Consider the following 22,083-nt stretch of genomic DNA (forward strand, 5'->3'; position numbering starts at 1 on the left):
TTTAAAACAGAACTTGATCTAATACAGCCCTAACTCAGGAGTGTTTTTATATGAATATCTAAATCTCTCCATGAAAGGCTTTGGGCAGTTGATTTGTCCTTAACCAACCCAGTTTTTTTTTTTTTAAACCCTTTAGATGATGGCGGGGGATGGCACAAGGGGGAGGAGGTGGGACACTAGACGGCACTATAGTGCTCAAAATTAAACTTTGTATTTCCAACACTATAGAATCCCATGAATTGTGAATTGCCAGGATTTCAAAATGAATTTAAAAACGTTGTGCCAAAATAGCCAAGTATAAAAATGATCTAGTTGTTTGGACTTTCAAACACGGCTATGTTATTATTATTGCTTTTTAATACATAAAAAAACTGCAAAAACAGATATTGTTCAAATCCCCACACATAGCATCATCAGCCTCAAATTCTGCCCTCACCAGGTTGCATTTCAACCAACCCCGAGCCTTCAATTCTAGTCTACACTGTTTTATATTTAGCGAGCAATGTCACTCACCTGTTCGACAGAATTCGTCGACCTCCTGGTGCACCATATCTTTAACACGATTGCTGTAAGACAATCTGGAGTCTTGGTCGTAGGCTTTTAAGGTCTCACTGGAGCTGTAAGATTTCTGGGGGATCCTGCTTTCATCGCTATCGGCAGACGAGCTGGTGTAACGTCGCTCAGTGTCCCGGCGCCTTGTCAGGGAACGATACGGTTTCCTCTCTTTCACATCCATGGCACATTAGTCTTCCTCAACATTGAAGAGAATGGTCCGGGGCTTGGCTGGAGATGTTTCTGTAAACAAGCCAACAACAGTATTAGAGGACAACTGAAATAAAGGAATAGTATTGCTAGTACTCAAAACCATATCTAGATAATAATCTTAAACTAAATATTAAGAAAACCTGTAACTCTGATTGCTCTAATAATAAATGTTAGTATTCTTTAATATCACATTGAACCCTTTTAACGTCATTAAGGCATACTATGCCATTTTGAAAAAGGATGGCTTTAATGACATTATGGTGTTCATTACACGAATACTTGCTTTATCAGGCGATCGTGATTTGGGGGACTGCCTGTCAACCCCCTGCAGCCAATCCAGCAATGCGATCACATGGCCAATCGGCAGTTTGAAGCACTACCTGCATGGGAACTGCCTGGGTTGTCGGGCACCCCCCCCCCCCAGGTTAGAAATAACGTTTTTTTTTTTTTGTTTTTTTTTTAAACATTTAATAGTGCCCAAAGGACAAGCAACATAAAATAAGGAAAACCCATTTTTTCATAAATGTTTACAAATGCAAAATGCATGGCTAGTTGTTTGATTTTATACACCTGCCGCAATGGGTTTGATTGAAACACTTGAATCAATAATTAAGAGGTATGTCCCATAGTGTGTATATATATATATATATATATAATATAATATAAGGTGAATTAGACACTGCAGTAAGTAGTCTTATAATGAAAGTAAGTTTTAGGAGGTGTTCAAAGGTTAGTAGTCGTCTGCCAAAATCTGAATGTACACACTATAAAACAACTCATAGTTTAATAAACATACTCGAATGTCCGTTTGAATTTCTGTTAAGTAGGCTATTTAAATAGTAAACAGTAATTCGAGATATTTCACACTTCATTTAACTTGTGCAGGGTTAAAGCAGTTGCAATTGAATCAGATAATGGGATGATTTTTACTGAGTCCGTGTTACACCGAACTAATGCCGGCACCCTGAAGCTATATTCAAAATTAAACTCTTACTTTAAAAGCATTACTAATGACCAGTTTAGGCAGAAGCAGAGCGTTGTCACAAATTAAACTTCAAAATGACAGTTTTCAGATAGCACAAGAGCATTTTGTGTAATAAATAGTCACAAACTATTGTTTTAAATTAAATAAATACTTAGTATTCGTTTGAAAAGAAAACAAAATTAAGGTTTCTTATTTTTTTTTTAACCATTTCTAAGCAGTGTGGAAAATCTCTACAGTTCTTTAAAATAGGGATAAGATAGTTCTAAAAGATATCAGGATAGAAAAGGTCCACCAGCCCTCCCCACCTATCTCCCCAGGAAGGTACAAGGAAAAATGTGTGGGCATTTAATGACTGACTTTTGCAATGTTTTTATGGGATTTTGTTGTTGGAGAACAAGCCTGGAATGAGGGGTACAACATTTTTGTCATTCTCCTACATTTGAGGCAGTTTGGAGGTGACATCATTCCATAAAATCATAACAGTATCATACAGTGCAAACAAAAAAATTAAGTCTGTGTATTGTTGAGATTTACCTGCGATTGGTTCCTACACCTCACCCCCGCCCCCCCAAAAAAAGAGGATACAAATACGGTACCATTAAGGGTAAAATGTAACTACTTTCTCCACTGCTGCTCTCTATCAACACAAAAATCATATATCCTTGGATTGATATATGAGGATCAGGTTGTTTTTTTTCTAAAAAGGGAGATGAGAGGTAAGACCCCTAATTGCTTATTCACCATTCGCCTATGACCTTGAGCAGCCTTTACCTAACTTCTACAAATAGGGGGAAGGCATTCGACAGAGTAAATTGGGAAGGCATTCGACAGAGTGAATCCAGAGTAAATTGGGAAGGCATTCGACAGAGTGAATCCAGAGTGAATTGGGAAGGCATTCGACAGAGTGAATCCAGAGTGAATTGGGAAGGCATTCGACAGAGTGAATCCAGAGTGAATTGGGAAGGCATTAGACAGAGTGAATCCAGAGTGAATTGGAAAGACTTTAGACAGAGTGAATTGATGTCCACTTTTGCTGTTACCTTCAAACCTTTTTTAAATGTGGTTCAGCAAAACGTGACCATCACATGTCTTTTGGTGGGTAACGCTGAACAGATCTGTATGTCCATGACTGTTGTTTTATACATGAAAAAAATAGTTGCGGCGCACTCAGACTACAAAAAATAAAACAAAAAGAAGGCTTCTAAATTGCCTATCTAAGAATAAATATGGGGATTTAGTTCCACCATATGGTCATATGATGTTACTGCTTTCAAAGTACCCCAATGTTGGTGGGTCCTAGGCTAAAATGTGGGAGACAAATTAAATAGTACTAGTGTTAAAAATAAAGTGCATTATTAAATCCTTGTCAGAGCAAAGTGAGTATACAAAAATAAAGTGATGAAAGCAATTAAAAACAGTGTTAAAACTAAACAATTAAATTATACTCACTATTGCAGATGACCTGACTATTGAAAACTCCTCCTATATATACACACACCTGTGGCCACCTCTAAAGGGGCCTCTGAAGACTCTTAACACTGTTTTTAATTGCTTTCATCACTTTATTTTTGTATACTCACTTTGCTCTTACAAGGATTTAATAATACACTTTATTTTTAACACTAGTACTATTTAATTTGTCTCCCACATTTTAGCACAGGACCCACCAACATTGGGGTACTTTGAAAGCAGTGGTGGATTTAGAAGCCTTCTTTTTGTTTTATTTTTTGTAGTCTGAGTGCGCCGCAACTATTTTTTTCATGTATAAAACAACAGTCATGGACATACAGATCTGTTCAGCGTTACCCACCAAAAGACATGTGATGGTCACGTTTTGCTGAACCACATTTAAAAAAGGTTTGAAGGTAACAGCAAAAGTGGACATCAATTCACTCTGTCTAAAGTCTTTCCAATTCACTCTGGATTCACTCTGTCGAATGCCTTCCCAATTCACTCTGGATTCACTCTGTCGAATGCCTTCCCAATTCACTCTATCGAATGCCTTCCCCCTATTTGTAGAAGTTAGGCAATTTAGAAGCCTTCTTTGTGTTGTATTTGTTGTAGTCTGAGTGCGCCACAACTATTTTTTTTCATGTATGAAGTTTGGTCACTGCGGCAGCACCTTTCATGCAAAATGCAGGTCTCTGGTGTGCCCCCAATCCTTTCTCATGACTGTTGTTTTATGTGACAAATCCTGAAACAGCACTACTTAACATCCTAGCAGTAATTGAGGCTTAAGGATACTTAGCTGTCAAGATCCTTTGGATTTTCAAATTCCTAAGGTTAGACAGTTCAATTAAGTATCTGGGGTATGGCTAACAAGAGACCTTAGACAATTGCACCAGGCAATTTTGAACCAACTTTGGATAGGTTTGGCCATATTTGGAGGACTGGGGGTTGCCGGACCTCTCCTGGCTTGGCAGGGGTCATCTAAATGGAGCTTTTACCACACATTCTCTACATTTTGACATACAAAATGCTTGTCACTAAACTTGTAGCTGACACCAAACCAGATATTAGCTACAACACTCTCAGTTTGTCTAAGGTTGGGAGGGGTTACTTGGTGACACACCTGCCTATGCATTTTGAAGTGGTCCAAGGATGGGGTGCATATGTTATGCAAAGAGGTTGATGCAATTCAGTTTGATATGCCATTGGTAGTGTTTGTTACCAATGTTGGTACAAAATTAGTCCTCTAATTGCACTACAGTTCAAGTGTAGCATGCCTTAGCTCAAAGACTGGAGCTCTCCTCCTTCCTTTTTCTGGCCCTACACATTTGTGAAGAACCTAGCTCTCCCAACTGGGTGGAACCATTCATGACCTTCCTGAGACAATCTACTTCCCATATTTGGCACTTAGTGGACAATGATAAAGTTCTGCCATTATCTCCATTATCAGGCAGCCCTTTGTTCATGGCCTAATTTACGAACAAACAACTTCTGGTGTATAATTCCACCCTGCAAGAGAGCAGGAGATATAAACTTCTAAAGTAAACACACTGTGCTTTCAAATCTAATTGAAAAGTAAACAATATATTTTGTAGAGAGGCTATGTCAGTCTGAGCCAGGGAAGGTGACTAGGGCATAAACAAAAAAGGGATTTAACTCCTAAATGGCAGAGAATTGAGCAGTGGAATTACATGAGCATGATATTTACACTACATCTGATTCATCAAGCTGATATAATTTTGGTGCTTAAAATGTCCCTTTAATTTATTAATACAGAAAATGCCTAGAGAAAAACAGAAAAAAAAAAAACCACGACACAAAGAAAAATTGATTTGAAACCACTCCATATAGAACTCTTTTCAACCTTGCTTTAGTATTACAACTATTCTGCTAAATTAGTCTTATATTATTCAAAATTAGATTTTTTGCAAAAACATTATTTTCCAGTCGAAAGCATTCAAATACCCCTAATATTGGATGTGAGCTAATATGATTAATGATTAAGTGGCTGGTGAACATGAGCCAGTCAGCCATAGAGAGATCGCAATGAAAACACGCAGGTACTTTGTTCCAATGACATGTGATAATTTATATTTATTATTTTTCATTGGTTACTTAAATTATCAGTATGGTAAGCGCTAATAAATACGCTTGGAAAGTTTGTTCCACTTGGAAAGGTTTTTTTGCTTTTTTTTTTTTACATTTCCCAGATTTTCAAGCTTACAGAATGAATCCTATGTTGATTTTGTTATATAGAACACATCTACCAAGTGGGCTAATTATTATAATTAAAACTAAGGGGAGTGGAGGTTAGACGTGCATATATTTCATGAAAAAAAATAAAAATTCTTGTATCAATTGTGCTTCAGATATACCTAACAAATTTACATTTTTATATCTACTTTTTTCTTTTTTAATTTTTCATCCTTTAAATGAATTTTGGGAAAGGAGGTAGAGAAAGGTTTAAGATATGTGGGTGAAATCTTGCAATATTTCAGACAGGATAAAGATAAATAGATGACTAAGAACATGGTGACACATTGAACAAACAGGTATATGTTTCAAATCTGATCACAGTTTGTGGAATGCAGTTTTGTAAAGTTCCACCATAGAACAGCAAAGCTAGGTGGAATGGGCCTTGACATAGCTAGGAGGCAGGCATAGGAAATGTTGGGTCTTGTCAGTTAGTCTAAGGGGGCAGGGCTTAGGGGGATATATATAGTAGCCATTTTAGTGATAAGCCATTCTAATTTTAAATTTTCACCTACTTGTTTCTGGCAGGCTGGTGAGGTTTTTCTGTTTTTTGTCTTTCAGATGGCTGCCAGGATTGCAGATCGTGACATGGAGGCGATTTTGAAAGGTGTCAGAGTAGCTGACAGGGAGTGTGGAGTTGCCTGTCTGGAGAATGCCTGGGTACGTCGGCAAGAGGAGCAGCTACACTTGTGGTCCAAGTGCGGAGGCTGGCGCGCCGGACTAGGGTGCCGTAACGTTTGAGTCTCGGAGTGGAAGTTGGACCGCAGCAGACAGGGAGCATGAGCCCTGGGCGGCAAGAGCCTGAAGCCAGGATGGAGAAAGGTGATTGAGGGAGGAGTTCCATTGCAGCCACACACCATGGGAGCCGGCCAGGTACTGAGGCGTGCGACCAGGACAGCGTGATTCCGCTCCTTACGGGGGTCTGCAGGACATAGCAGATTTTGGCTGCGATAGGCCCCGGATCCCAGGGGACTCTGCCAGGATGATGGAGCAGCAGGATGCAGGCTCAGGAGTACTGGGTGAGTTGGCCTCTGTGCCTAGCAGTGGTTCAGTTGGTGTTCATCAGGGGAAAGAGGTTGGGGGACCCCCTACCCAGCCAAGATCTGATAAGGGTGATGCAGCCAAGAGGGGCTTGGCCAGTGGGGACAGTATACCACCCCTGGGAGGCTCCAGAGTTGGGGAGAGTCCCAGGCACCCAGTGGGCAATGCATCTCCTCCCACTGCGCAGCGGTTCCAGGCAGTGGAGAGGAGCACCCAGCAAGAAACTATGGTGATAGACAGCGACGTCACCGCCAGCCACAGCAGGGTGTCCCCTATGACTCTCGGTTTAGTGAGAGACGCCCTGTGTTTTACCATCCATGCGTGGGCAGGACATGCTGCACTCAGGATAGGGATGTCAGGTCCCCAGGTTCCTCTGTCTACAGCGTAGCAGGTCAAGGCCAGACTTGTGGCGTGAGGTAGGGGGGGCTGGGAGTTCTGGTGATGACCTACTCAGAATACCATCTTTTCACAGGTCGTCTGATCAAGTTTCGCTACGGCTTCAAAAGGGTTTGCAGACAGCGGATTTCAGGAGGCAACCCCTAGGACCAGCAGCTGTACAGGGTTCGGATAGTGAGTCCCAGCTTGCACCACACAAAGGAGACTTAGTGGAGGGTTTAAAAGCTTTTCTTAATTAATGGAGTGCGGGTACGGGGAGGAAGGATTCATTTAGACAGGTGTGGGTCCAGGGGTCGGCACAAGTAGGGGCAGGCACACAGGGTACATTGGAGGGGGCCATTAGCACTGCAGGTGAGATGGTCAGGGGTGGCATCTGGGTTGGTTGCCATGGAAGCGGTTGCAGAGCGGGTGTAGCTATTGGGGGACATTCCTGATGCCACTTGTCAGAATGTCAATGTTTCGTTTGCGGGTCCTTTGGACTGCCACGTGAAGTCCGAGGTAAAGGAACGGATATATTGATGGCCACATTTGTAGACATTTTTTCTCTTCTCCCCCTGGAGGAATATCTTGACTTGAAGGAGGAGGATAAGAAGGATTTGAAGAAAGAAGAGGAGGAGAAATGGCATAGGTATAAAAAATACCTAAAACATTTGGCAACTGGCTGAGGGCATTCTGCATCTTGACTAGTGGACAAAGCGCTACGGAATCTGTTGGTTCTATATACAGTTGCAAGAAAAAGTATGTGAACCCTTTGGAATGATATGGATTTCTGCACAAATTGGTCATAAAATGTGATCTGATCATCATCTAAGTCACAACAATAGACAATTACAGTCTGCTTAAACTAATAACACACAAAGAATGAAATGTTGCCATGTTTTTATTGAACACACAATGTAAAAATTCACAGCGCAGGTGGAAAAAGTATGTGAACCCCTAGACTAATGACATCTCAAAGAGCTAATTGGAGTGAGATGTCAGCCAACTGGAGTCCAATCAATGAGATGAGATTGGAGGTGTTGGTTACAGCTGCCCTATAAAACACACACACTAGTTCTGGGTTTGCTTTTCACAAGAAGCATTGCCTGATGTGAATGATGCCTCGCACAAAAGAGCTCTCAGAAGACCTACGATTAAGAATTGTTGACTTGCATAAAGCTGGAAAGGGTTATAAAAGTATCTCCAAAAGCCTTGCTGTTCATCAGTCCACGGTAAGACAAATTGTCTATAAATGGAGAAAGTTCAGCACTGCTGCTACTCTCCCTAGGAGTGGCCGTCCTGTAAAGATGACTGCAAGAGCACAGCGCAGACTGCTCAATGAGGTGAAGAAGAATCCTAGAGTGTCAGCTAAAGACTTACAAAAGTCACTGGCAAATGGTAACATCCCTGTTAGCGAATCTACAATATGTAAAACACTAAACAAGAATGGATTTCATGGGAGGATACCACAGAGGAAGCCACTGCTGTCCAAACAAAACATTGCTGCACGTTTACAGTTTGCACAAGAGCACCTGGATGTTCCACAGCAGTTCTGGCAAAATATTCTGTGGACAGATGAAACCAAAGTTGAATAGTTTGAAAGAAACACACAACACTATCTGTGGTGAAAAAGAGGCACAGCACACCAACATCAAAACCTCCTCCCAACTGTGAAGTATGGTGGTGGGGGCATCATGGTTTGGGGCTGCTTTGCTGCGTCAGGGCCTGGACGGATTGCTATCATTGAAGGAAAAATGAATTCCCAAGTTTATCAAGACATTTTGCAGGAGAACTTAAGGCCATCTGTCTACCAGCTGAAGCTCAACAGAAGATGGATGTTGCAACAGGACAATGCATAGAAGTAAATCAACAACAGAATGGCTTAAACAGAAGAAAATACGCCTTCTGAAGTGGCCCAGAGTCCTGACCTCAACCTGATTGAGATGCTGTTTCATGACCTCAAGAAAGCGATTCACACCAGACATCCCAAGAATATTGCTGAACTGAAACAGTTCTGTAAAGAGGAATGGTCAAGAATTACTCCTGACCGTTGTGCACGTCTGATCTGCAACTACAGGAAATGTTTGGTTGAAGTTATTGCTGCCAAAGGAGGTTCAACCAGTTATTAAATCCAAGGGTTCACATACTTTTTCCACCTGCACTGTGAATGTTTACATGGTGTGTTCAATAAAAACATGGCAACATTTCATTCTTTGTGTGTTATTAGTTTAAGCAGACTGTGATTGTCTATTGTTGTGACTTAGAGGATGATCAGATCACATTTTATGACCAATTTGTGCAGAAATCCATATCATTCCAAAGGATTCACATACTTTTTCTTGCAACTGTAAATCGCAATAATAATAATAATAATAATAATAATAGTGTGCTGGAAGATAAATCTCCTGATAAATGCTTGCAACTGTTCTGCTATCTAGACGGGGTGTGGGAATCCTATTGAACGTATGGTGGACTTGCGTGGTGGCGGTACGATGAACAGTTCCGTCAGCGGCTGTCGGCTAATCCGGGCATGCGGTGGGATCAGATGGACCTGCCGTTTTGGATTAAGCCGATGATGGTGCAAAAAGCGGCCCCCTTTCAGGTTGGGGCTGGTGCCGGTTCTTCTTCCGCCTTGTCGGCTGCTCAAAGGAAGGGGTATTGCTTGCTCTTCATCGAGGGCCAGTGTAAATGGGGAGCTACGTGCTGATTTAAGCATGAATGCTCAGGTTGCGAGGGTGCTCACAGTTTCAATTGCGGTTTCAAACTGTGAAAATCTGCGAATTTAGGGTGTAGAGCAAGTACCACAGCACCATCCACTGCAACTGGGGTTCTTGCCGGTGAAAGTCGGTGCAATGCTCCCGTGGCTAAGCAGATACGGTAACCAGGATGAAGTGGCACTGCTACCGGATTGGTTTACTAGTGGGTTTTTCATTCCATTTAGGGAGCGGGAAGTTGTTCGCGGTTTGCGTAATTTGCGGTCTGTTGCTGACTATCCGGGGGTTGTGCATGAGAAGTTACTCATTGACCAAGCTGTCGAGTTGGTTCGGAAAGCAGGTCCTGGGGCATTGTTGTGCCTTCCGACTTTTGCTTATTCCCCCTGGGTGTCATCATTGTCCCATCTCATGTGCTTACTACTTTTTTGGAGGGGGTAGTTAAGAGGGAGGCGGGCACCAAGTTTGTTGTACATTATTTGGATGACTTCTTGTGTGTCAGCCTAGCTGCGGAAGCAGGAATGGGTGGCTCACGTTTTCAGGGTACCATTGGCGGGTGAAAGGACAGTGGGGTCTTCTTTTTAGTTTCTTGGGGCTCGAGATTGATACTGTGGCAGGTGAATTCTGGTTACCGCAGGATAAACTGGCCACTCTGCGGGAGATCATTGCGGAAGTACGTGGATTTAAGAAAATGACTTTGCGGGCTTTGCAGTCAATTGGGCGACAGTATTTCGCTTGTTGGATGATCCCTATGGGTAGGGTGTTCAACCGGTTCTTGGCCAAGGCCACCTGTGGGGTGAGCTTACCACATCATTTTATCTGGGTCTCGGGTCCGATGAAGGAGGACTTGGGTGTTTGGGAGGTGTTCCTTCGTTATTTTAATGGGAGTGTTTTCTTTCAGAAGGAGGCAGTTTCGTCGCCGGAATAAGAATTGTTTACTGATGCGTCAGGTAGTGTGGGTTTTGGGGCCTACTTTGCGGGCCAATGGTGTGCGGAAAAGTGGCCCACAGACTGGACCACAGCTTATTTATTAGGAATTTAGGTAATAGGAGTAGGTGACGTGTAGAGTCCCACAAGGGGAAACCAACATCAGGAGAGCTCCACTGTATAAGAAATGAGGAAGGGAGGTCCTACCTTTAATCAATCTAAGGATAAAAAGGGGATATGCAAACAAAAAGTATAACTTGAAATAAAGGGAGATCTACTAAAGGGTGCCCAGGGGATCAATAGTCTGGAGTACTAGCTAGCATCTAAGTTCCAGTTCCCCTAGTGTCTGACTGACAGGAAGGTAGTGTAAACGAGGTTAGGGAGAGAGAAGAGGCACAGGGTCCCCAGAGAACAAGGGACCGGGTAATCAGACCTAAACGCAGATGAAAAGCCTCACACACAAAAAATAAATAAATAAATGAATAAAGAAATCTCTCAATTCACCCTAAAAGTTACCTCGACACCGTGGTCTAACCACTAGTGTCTACCTGAACCAACTCTCCCTACTAAAGTTATAAATAAATAAACACCTAAAAATCAATAACCATAGTGGTAACAAAAATAAAAAAGTGCTACCAAGTGCAGAGATTAAAGAAAAAGAAAACGCTCAACGCGTGTTTCGGCATGTTAAAAACGCCGTCGTCAGGAGCGCCAGACGACGGCGTTTTGAATATGTCGAAACGCGCGTCAAGCGTTTTTTTTTCTTTCATTTCTGCACTTGGTAGCACTTTTTTATTTTTGGAATTGTTCCCGTTGCTGGTTGCTTTATCGTTATGGGGGCCTGTTTTGAAGGACAGGAAGGTTGTTTTCTTTACCAACAACATGGCGGTCTTGGACGCGGTGAATAACTTATCGGCTTAATCAAGGATTCATTGGCACCGGGCACATGGGCTGCCTCTCAGATTTAGGCATTGATTTCTTGATCCTAGGTTTTCAGAACGGTCTTAGGCAGACATTCATGCGGGGTGGGGGCGCTCAGGTGGCTTTAGGAGGTCAAGCTCTGTGCTGTGGCGGGGAATCGAGAGAGAAATTGGGGGTTAGGTCGGCTCCACAGGTGGGATATATTTTAGATTCAGGAGCAATAGGATGTTTGATCTGGTTTTGGTAGGTTTCAGCTCATCGGTAGCTCGGAACCTGGGTATGTAGGGGTGTCTTTGTATACCCCTACACGTGGAAATAGATGCCCTTGGTGGCTGTGTCACCTGTTTGTGTTTTATTAATGTTATATTGTTATATGTTTATTTGGATGTATTGATGTTATTTATGGCGGGGTCATTGTCTGACGTTAAAGCGAATCAATTAAACTGTTAATATTTCCTGACTGATTCCTCTTCTGCAACTGTCACTAGTCTAATACTATCCTTACCTTTTGTGTCATTTTACCCCACTCCCTCTAGCATGTAAGCTCATTGAGCAGGGCCCTCAACCCCTCTGTTCCTGTGTGTCCAATCTGTCTGGTTACAACTACATGTCTGTTTGTCCACCCATTGTAAAGCGCTGCGGAATTTGTTGGTGCTATATAAATAATAACATAACATATGTAAAAGTTATGGTGCTGTGATGTCATTAAGTGTTGTTGACAATGACCTTTATTTAATTATTAAATACAAAGTTTAAAATACTTTTAATAAAGCCATGATAAGTTTAACCCAACTTCAGGGGTTTCTCTAAGGGTTACATTATTAATATGCCAATAGGATGACTATGCGCATGTCATATAAAAATACCATCTGTACGGAATTTAATATCCAACACAAATATTCTGTATTACACAGGTGTCCTCAGAGCCTTCCTTATATTAGGCATAACTGCTACAATTCAGCCATATACTATTTACTGCAACGACATGTAAAATGCTCTTTTTTGGTTGAGATGCCATTGTCTATCCATTCATGGATTGATTTAGAGGAGGGATCTCGAATCCTGCACCCCCATTAATGGCCTACAACTCCCAAATATTTTGTGAATGCAATAGATTGCTTGAGAATTATGAATTATTGTTCTGCAACATCGGGGGGGGGGGGGGGCTGGAGTTTGAGATTCCTGATTTAGAGCAATTCTTGCTTGTAGGAATGTGTAGAAAAAATATATATCAATAGAAATAAATAAAAAGAAAGCGTAAAAAAAAAAAAAAAAAAAAAAAGCAACAACCCATTGAAACAGATAAATGAAAGTGAGGAAGAAGATTGAAATAAGAAATTGATTCACGACGGTTTCAAAATGTGTCATGGTATCAGTGGTTTTGATGTGTAGGAGTAAGACAACCTCCAGCTGTTCACCCTGTAGTGTTTGACCTCTTCTTTTGGGCTTTATTTAAAAACCCCAGATCCCAAGATGTACAGAAGGCCTGTTCCATGCATACAAGTCACTAGTGGGTTGTAAGGATTTAAAACCTAGAAATTAGAGATCTTGAAGCAGATTTAGTTATAGTCAGCCAAAGCAATTATGTGGCTTTATTTGGGCAGATTTTACAGATGCTAGTAGAAATGATTAACAAGAGATGTTTTAGTTTACACTAGATTTTTTTTCTCAGTGTCTTGCAGGGCTTTTAAGAATATCTTGTTTTTTATGTGTGTGATAGAATCAATAATTTCATCGTTGACCAGAATCACACCTTTAGAGTTAACCCAACCTTATAACAAACGTAGACTTTACTTAAGTTCATCGCAAGTTCTGCAGTTCTATCAAAAATAATTGGTCCAAAAAAATTTTACATTTAAAAAAAAAAACACCTATATATAGTTTAACCCATTAGAATATAAACAATTCTTCCTAACTCCCTGACAGGAAGAGGTTAAAGACAGTGAACCCGGTAAAGCTCCATATTTTGCCAGATAGCAATGAGCCATCTGTCCATTTCCGAATTCTGGCTCCGTACCATCCTTGCCCCTCTCTATAATTATCCTCTTGAAAATGAAGCCCCATAGGCCGCGGCATATCATTCATCAGCTTTCTGTTGTCTCTGATTTGCCTTGTTATACTCGAGAGACTTTTTGCTGTCATTATTACGCTAACAGATGGGCAAGTGGTTCACTGTTGGAAGAAACTGCATGATAATTTGTGCATTAATACAAAGCAATGTTTATGTTAAAACCGTGACACGCTTCTTAATGCATCAAACTGGTGCCTGCAATATTTAATTTAAAAATAAAAGAAAAGCAGAGATTTTCCACTAATAGATTATATTATTCTTCACTGAGCAAAAGGAAATGGCTTCTGTCCTGATTCTCATTTCGTACAAACGCTCATTTTATCTTCGACAAGTATTGCAGGAATCTACTACCCCAATATGTATAATAATATGGCTAGTTTAAAGGAGCACTATAGTCATCCAGACCACTTTATCTTGAGGAGTCCCCTTAATCCTGGGAGAAACAGGAATATTTACATTGCAGGGTCAAGTCCACCTCTCGTGGCTGTCAGTATGACATAATTGTATATGATACAAATACACAATTGTATATGTATATTTTATTTATTCAATTATATTTAATTTACTTTTTAGTGCAGCTGTTAAATTATTTTTTGTGGAGGTAATCAAATTTTGACTTGACTGTGCCACATGTCATCGTGACCTGTAGAGAACTGAAGATCCAGGGGCTGCGGGAATAGAAGCATTATCTCCTTCCAATCGGGCATGATGCTTTATATTCCTCAAACACCGAACAATAAAATAAACAAGTTTACTTTAAACAGATAATTATGTTTGAGTGTAGCACAGATCTCCATAGCAATAAAACTCACACAGCTTTTTTTTTTATTAAATTGACAACCGTTAGAATTGACCAGAGAATTCCATGTTTCGGGTCACGGCAGATAAATTATATTTAAAAAAAACAAACAGAAAATAAACTATTCATCATTTATGTTTTTCTAGCTCAATTAGTATGGTCTATATTTTCAAATTCATTCATCAATTCCCGTCAATACCCAATTTAGTGAATAGCTATCAGAGTAATGTATAGGAGTAATACAAGCCTCAGTAATGTGTGGGTTTGCATCAGTGTATGCTAGTGATGATCTCTAATAAAATTCCCAGTAACGTACGTTATGTGCGAATGTATCATTGAGTTCAAGAAGAATAGTAATGTGAAGCCTTGGTATATACCAGTGTTTATGCTTTGACTCCAGTGAGTCACTTTCATCTGTTTGATCGTCTATCAATTGTAGGGACACTCGGGAACCAAAACAACTTTAGCTTAATGAAGCAGTCTTGGTGTATAAATCAAAAACCCTACAGTCTCACTGCTCAATTCTCTGCCATTTGTTGTTCACACATCCCTGGCTGTGACTCACACAGCCTCCTTGAAAAAAACAATGGTTGAGATTTTTAATCAAATCTAGAAGCACATTGTGTTTATGTTAGAAGTTATTATTTCCCCGAGGCAACTGCAGGCGCTAGAATGATAATAAAAAGCAGGAAATTAGAAATTCTAATTTAAACACACTGTGCAATAAGGGGACATAAAAAATGTATACTCTTTTTCGGAAAGTGTGCAGGGAAAACAAAAAAATTAGAGTGTCAGTGCATTGTAAGTGCTGTTAAATTTTTTTAGGTTAACGCTGAGAAAAAAAAAGCAGCAAGTGATATGGACAATCACGATCTCCATTTTCTTGCGATGGCAGACATTCAAGACATCTTGGTGGTAAAAATAACAAAAAGTGAACAAACACACCCCACAAGCAGCATCATTTGAGGGCGTCACAATGAATGTTTGGGAACATTTTGTACACATTTTTTAAATTCTCAGGTGTACTCTGGAGAAGCATATGATGTACATAAAAGACAGATCCTGCAGTGTAGTAACAATTTTATTTAAATTTTGTCTTATAATCAAAATGCTAGGCTCTACTTGCTTTGCTGCTTTATTTTTAGTTAACTCGTTTTCTTCATGTGCATCATGTCGTTGGCTTTCTGCTTTGTTCTCCATCTGCATGAAGCTGTGATGCATGTTGGAACATTTTAAACAAACGACAATAAGGCAGTACACTACTGAAAGAACAAACAAACTGCTTTTTTCATGTAAAACACTTTACATTTAACCTTCTCTTTACAATACTTCTTCTTTCCCTCTTTCTTTGTCCTCGTCATGAATTAATTTGCTCTCCAATCTTTCGATCTTTCCTTTCTTCTTTTGCAGGTCTAACACTCAGAGGGGCCATTGCATGCCAACGGTTTATGACAATTTAAAACGCGATTTTTGTTTCTTTTTTTTCATTTTTTTTTTATTATTGCTTTCCTTCCTATCTAATCTCCTCTTGGCTTTTCTCAGAGGGGATACTGGCCATAACAGCAGCTTGTAAAGAAGAAATGACATAGAAGTCGTTGGGCCGTAGCGAAATTTCAGTAGCTTTTCATGATTCGGAAAGGCCGTAGTAAAATGGGTTCTGTATTTATGAGAACACATAGACCACAACTCCGCGGTGTTCTCAAACAACGTTCTGCACACTCATTGCTGACAGCGCATGGGGATTTGACTCGCAATGAGATAAGTAACATTTGTGGCCAATTAACATATAAGTTGGAGTTCTGCAAGCACTTTGCACACTTGAGAATTAAGTTGCAATTAAAATATTTAAAGTTTTGTGCTTATTTCCCTTGAGACTTAACAAAACTATTCATATGTATTTGTATATATATATATATATATATATATATATATCCCAAACTGACATACTTTTATAAACATATATATAACAAAAAAAGTTAATCTCATTAAACATATTATATTATATTATAACATATTATTTTTATTACTAAAGCACTTGCATAGTGCCAAGTTATTCTGTAGAGATGTACTTTTGAACAGTCTGAATTTACAGCAGCGAGTAATTGGCAGATAAATTACATTTTGGCATATACCAAAGGTGAAGACTAGACAAGGTTAGAAACTATACAATTTATACACTGCTTCATGCATATAAGAAAATGAAAATAAATCTCAACATATTAAATAAAAGTAACAATACAGTAGCAGTAGCATGGTGATCCACGTCAGATATTTAGAAATAAGTATTTTATTAAAGGGACACTTTAAGCACCAACTGCTCCATTAAGATAAAGTTATTTCGGCACTGGGACTATCCCTTTTACATGGACGTTTGCTCTCCATTGATGGATCTAAAACGGATTTAAAACTATAAAACTCCTGATTCCGGTACAAAAGTTTACTATCCAATCTATAGGATATGGAGCACGAGGAAATAATCTTATTGATCATGGGGTGCAAATAGCAATAGACCTGAGAGAGGACCCTCTTATGCAGTGTTCATTTTGTAGGCTAACAATTTTAATCCAAATTTAGTTGACTAAAATATTTGAGATTTAGTTGACTAAAATACGGCTAAAACGAATGGCATTTTAGTCAAAAGACTAAAAACCAAGAGAAAGACCAGGGCTTGGGAGAGAGATACGCAGAGGGGTTGGGAGGAGACAAAGAGACACATAAGGGGTTGGGAAGGGGCAAAAGAGACATATAGATACTTTAACTAAACCCATTAGATTTTAGTCGCGTCGACTAAAATCCACTGGAGATTTAGTCGACTAAAACTAGACTATAACTAAAACAATTCAGATGACTAAAATACGACTAAAACTAAAAGACTATGACTAAAACTAAATTGAAATTTGCTGCCAAAATTAACACTGCTCTTATGTACATTGGTCAGAGGAAGGTAGAGAGACTCCTCCTCTGTGCAATGGGCAAGGGGCATAGAGAGACAGAGACTCCTATGTCAATGGAACAGGGGCAGAGAGATAGATAGAGAGACTCCTATGTCAATGGATCAGGGGCAGAGAGAGAGAGAGAGAGAGAGAGACAGAGACTCCTATGTCAATGGATCAGGGGCAGAGAGAGAGAGAGAGACTCCTATGTCAATGGATCAGGGGCAGAGAGAGAGAGAGAGAGAGAGAGAGAGAGACAGAGACTCCTATGTCAATGGATCAGGGGCAGAGAGATAGAGAGAGACCCCTATGTCAATGGATCAGGGGCATAGAGAGAGAGAGAGAGAGAGAGAGACATAGACAGAGACTCCTATGTCAATGGATCAGGGGCAGAGAGAGAGAGAGAGAGAGACAGAGACTCCTATGTCAATGGATCAGGGGCAGAGAGAGAGAGAGAGACTCCTATGTCAATGGATCAGGGGGGACAGAGAGATAGAGAGAGAGACTCCTATGTCAATGGATCAGGGTCAGAGAGAGAGAGAGATAGAGACAGAGAGAGAGACTCCTATGTCAATGGATCAGGGGCAGAGAGATAGAGACTCCTATGTCAATGGATCAGGGGCATAGAGAGAGAGAGAGAGAGAGAGAGAGACTCCTTTGTCAATGGATCAGAGGCAGAGAGAGAGAGAGACAGAGACAGAGACTCCTATGTCAATGGATCAGGGGCAGAGAGAGAGAGAGAGAGAGACTCCTATGTCAATGGATCAGGGGGGACAGAGAGATAGAGAGAGAGACTCCTATGTCAATGGATCAGAGGCAGAGAGAGAGAGAGAGAGAGAGACTCCTATGTCAATGGATCAGAGGCAGAGAGAGAGAGAGACTCCTATGCCAATGGATCAGGGGCAGAGAGAGAGAGAGAGAGACAGAGACAGAGACTCCTATGTCAATGGATCAGGGGCAGAGAGATAGAGAGAGAGACTCCTATGTCAATGGATCAGGGGCATAGAGAGAGAGAGAGAGAGAGAGAGAGAGAGAGAGAGACTCCTATGTCAATGGATCAGAGGCAGAGAGAGAGAGAGAGACTCCTATGTCAATGGATCAGGGGCATAGAGACCCTTCTATGTGCAATGGGCCTAGACAACACTTAGGCCCTCTAGTTGTTAATCAGAGCACAGATGAGTTACCTATTGGGATATACAGAGCCACAGCTATCTTAAGGTGTTATATCCTAGATGGATGATTGAACAAACATAAAAATAAAAATTATGTAAATGTACTCTGTTTTGATATGGGATATGAAAAGCTTTACACCGTATACAGTGCCCTTTATCTTTTCATATAATATCTGAAATATTAGTATAAAAGCTAAACTACAATGTTCTCACATACAGTAGGTGTGTAAAAAAAATAAATATATATATATATATATATACACAAAGGGAGGGGAACAGCGCTACAGTACTGATCACAAGGGGGGATAGAGCTGCACACCTGAAAGGAAGGGTAACCCTCAAACCCTTCAAAGAATGGAGAGAACAAAAGACAACAAATACAGGGTGCGCTAAATAAAATAAAGGGAGATGAAAAAGTCTTTAGGTACAATGTGGACCTTGAGTGAGTGTTCTTAGGTTCTTTCTTTGGGATCTCAGTAGTCGAATATGGAATACAAAAGCAGAGAGGGGAGACCAATAGTGCAAAACCGTAATGCGGAAAGGATCACGAACAACACAGACGTGGAGAAGTGCCAACTTACAATTTAAAGAGCTAAGCCCAGCTCTAGGTAAAACAGCATACAGTGGTATTTAGTATCATTAGAGTATCATTAGATAGTATCATTAGAGGAATATCCTACACGTGGGGAGTTAAAATACCACTGTATGCTGTTTTACTCAGAGCTGGTCATAGCTCTTTAAATTGTAAGTTGGCACTCTTAGGACCTCAGTGTTGTCTGTTGTTGCAGTATTACCAAAGTTATTGCACCATTGGGTTTTTCCATCTTTTATATATTTTATATGCTGACGTCTGTCTGGGATTGTGTAAAGAATCTTGTGAAGACACCTCCAATTGTCCAGCAATATCCTACATGTGGGGAGTACTAAATACCACTGTATGCTGTTTTACCTAGAGCTGGGCTTAGCTCTTTAAATTGTAAGTTGGCACTTCTCCACGTCTGTGTTGTTCGTGATCCTTTCCGCATTACGGTTTTGCACTATTGGTCTCCCCTCTCTGCTTTTGTATTCCATATTCGACTACTGAGATCCCAAAGAAAGAACCTAAGAACACCCACTCAAGGTCCACATTGTACCTAAAGACTTTTTCATCTCCCTTTATTTTATTTAGCGCACCCTGTATTTGTTGTCTTTTGTTCTCTCCATATATATATATACACATATATAGTCAAATACCTTGCGTATTGGTATTTGTAAGGATATTAATGGTATTACTAGTATTACAACTTACTAAAATAGAAACAGAATGCAAAAATAATTTCTGCATTTGAGCATAATGCCCATATACAGTAAATACAGTTAAATCATGTATTTCTAGGAAAACATCATTTAAAAAATGTCATAGCAATCTGCCTCAATTTCTGTGATACTTATAGAGATATGAGAAACCTCATTCACTCACCCCTCACTGTTCAATTATGCTTGAAGCTCCCTTTACTGTTCAAAAAGGGGTTGCCCATTTATAGCCCATTCACAGATATTAAATTGGTGAAAAGGGTTCCTGGCAGAGAAAGGTGTTCTCTGCATAACCATTGCTGAAGCATACATGAAGGTAAATTAGGCTGTATAAGCTAAATTTCATTTTGCAAAAAAAATGAAAGTAAAAAAAAATGGCACATATGTTTTTGGTAGTAAAGGGGTTAAATGAACAATATCAGATTAAAACTGGTAAAAAAATACATTTTTAACACTTAATACATTTAAGCACAATTTTTCCCAGAAGCCCTTTCTTTGCTCTACGAGTAACTGCAATTTTCCTAAACTTTATCATATTTTACCGCAGGCCTATCAAGTAGCTTACCCACTGACTTTTCTACCTCATAAGAAATTCAAAGGCGAGTAACTGTCAGCACTTAAAAGGAAAATAAAATGTCTTCATATTGCTAGCCACCTGGAGTTAAATGTGTTCCTTGTGCAAGCTCTGCTTGTTAGCTACTCCGATTGTTAAGTCAAAATCCAAAAAAAAAAAAAGTCATAAGGAATTGTTTTCATTGCACACAGCTCTCAGTATCCACATTTTTCCTCTTTTTTTCCCCACATACGGCTTTTATGGATGACAATAAATGAAAGATTTATGATCGGGGTCAGTCCCTGTACGCTATGAAAAAAGGAACTTTCTTTCAAATGAGAAATGTCAGGTGTCTAAGCAGTTTTCTATCAGTGCTGAAAATATTCCAGGTGCTATGTTTTTTTTAGTTTTGTCATTTTTTTTTGTGGTAAGCGTCTTTGTCACCTCGGATTGTTAATTTTTAAAAAGAGTTCAAAAGAGAAAATCCACGCTCACATTATCCGTCGACATAAATGCAAAATAAATAAATAGTAATTAATAAAATCTCATGTCAAGAGTAATCCGTTATGATTTCATTCCAGATCTGATTTGTAACTTAGACCGAAAAGAATATATGTGAGTACTGACCGTATGAAAATTATCAACAGATATGCAAAGTGAATATGTATTTAAAAACTTATTTTTTTTTTACTTGAAAAGCACGTGTTTTATTTTACTAAGGCATCTCTTTGTTATAGATAATTGATTTATTTACTTAACTTGAGCCATCACTTAAGAATATTCTCAATCAATCAATCATTAAAAACATTCTAACAGTTTATCAGTTACTGGAGGGGTATTTAATAGACAAAAATAGATAATCCTCAGTAATAAACTTAAAACAATTAGTATAACATTTCAAGTCACTAATGGATAGATAAAAAAAAATATTACTTAAAAAGAGACCTTCAACTAATACAGCCCTAAACTATGATATATATATATATATTTATATGAATCTCTAAACTACCCATCTCAGCAGTTATTTGACTGGAGATTTGTTGTTTTTATTATTATTATTTTATTAATTTTATAGCACCAGCAAATTCCATGGCGCTGTACAATGGGATCAATGCTTCTCTGAAAAGGATTGGAAAGTGCCCAAGAGGTAAGTGCTGTTTGTAAGATATTGAGTGGGGTAAGAGGTATGGACTACTCACAGACATTGCAAAGCTTGGATTTGTAATTATAATTGTGTGTTGTTTGAAATTCTTAAAGCGGCACTGTCACCCAATGAAAAATAAGTATTTCCTAAAGATAGAATCTTTATAAAATACTCTTTTTGATTATGTTGGAATTTCAACAGTCAAGAGATATACTTAGCCAAAGTAGGGACAATAGTAGTAGTAAGATTTCTGGTCTCTGGATGGAGCTACTGCCACCTAGAAGTATCAATCCCTCAGCTGCCACCAGTGACGGCTGCAGTGGATTGGCTCTGTCTATGGAGAATCCTGTGGTCTCGCGGGATCCTCCATAGACCTCAATACTGTACGAAAGAGGACTTGCTGGAGGAAGATGGCGACACCAGCAAGGGACAGGTTTGGGTAAGTAAATCTCACCTTTAACCTCGGCCACAGGACCACCAGCGGCAATTTCACCGTCGGATTCTACAAATTCGAATTCTACAAAGTCCTCAAATCGTCACAGTGCTGCTTTAATAAAAAACACGGTGATAAAAAGAAAACTTTTACGTTTATCAACTGTTATAAGCAGTGCCAGCTATGCTGCAAAATGAGATACAGCTCTTCAAACAACCTTAAAGGACCACTATAGTCACCCAGATCATTTCACATTTC

General features: G+C 39.7%; 1 protein-coding gene across 1 annotated transcript in view; it reads right to left on the reverse strand.

The window, feature by feature from the left end:
• The window catches only part of TENM4 (teneurin transmembrane protein 4), a 1,183,725-nt gene that overhangs the window by 458,128 nt on the left and 703,514 nt on the right, over window positions 1–22,083 (reverse strand). The window contains exon 6 of the mRNA XM_063431236.1: window positions 514–795. Within this exon, the coding sequence (XP_063287306.1) occupies window positions 514–736 (223 nt within the window). The 5' untranslated portion in view covers window positions 737–795. The remainder of the gene's footprint in view (window positions 1–513; window positions 796–22,083) is intronic.

This window comes from Pelobates fuscus, chromosome 1 (assembly GCF_036172605.1).
Source record: "Pelobates fuscus isolate aPelFus1 chromosome 1, aPelFus1.pri, whole genome shotgun sequence".
NCBI classification, from domain to species: domain Eukaryota; kingdom Metazoa; phylum Chordata; class Amphibia; order Anura; family Pelobatidae; genus Pelobates; species Pelobates fuscus.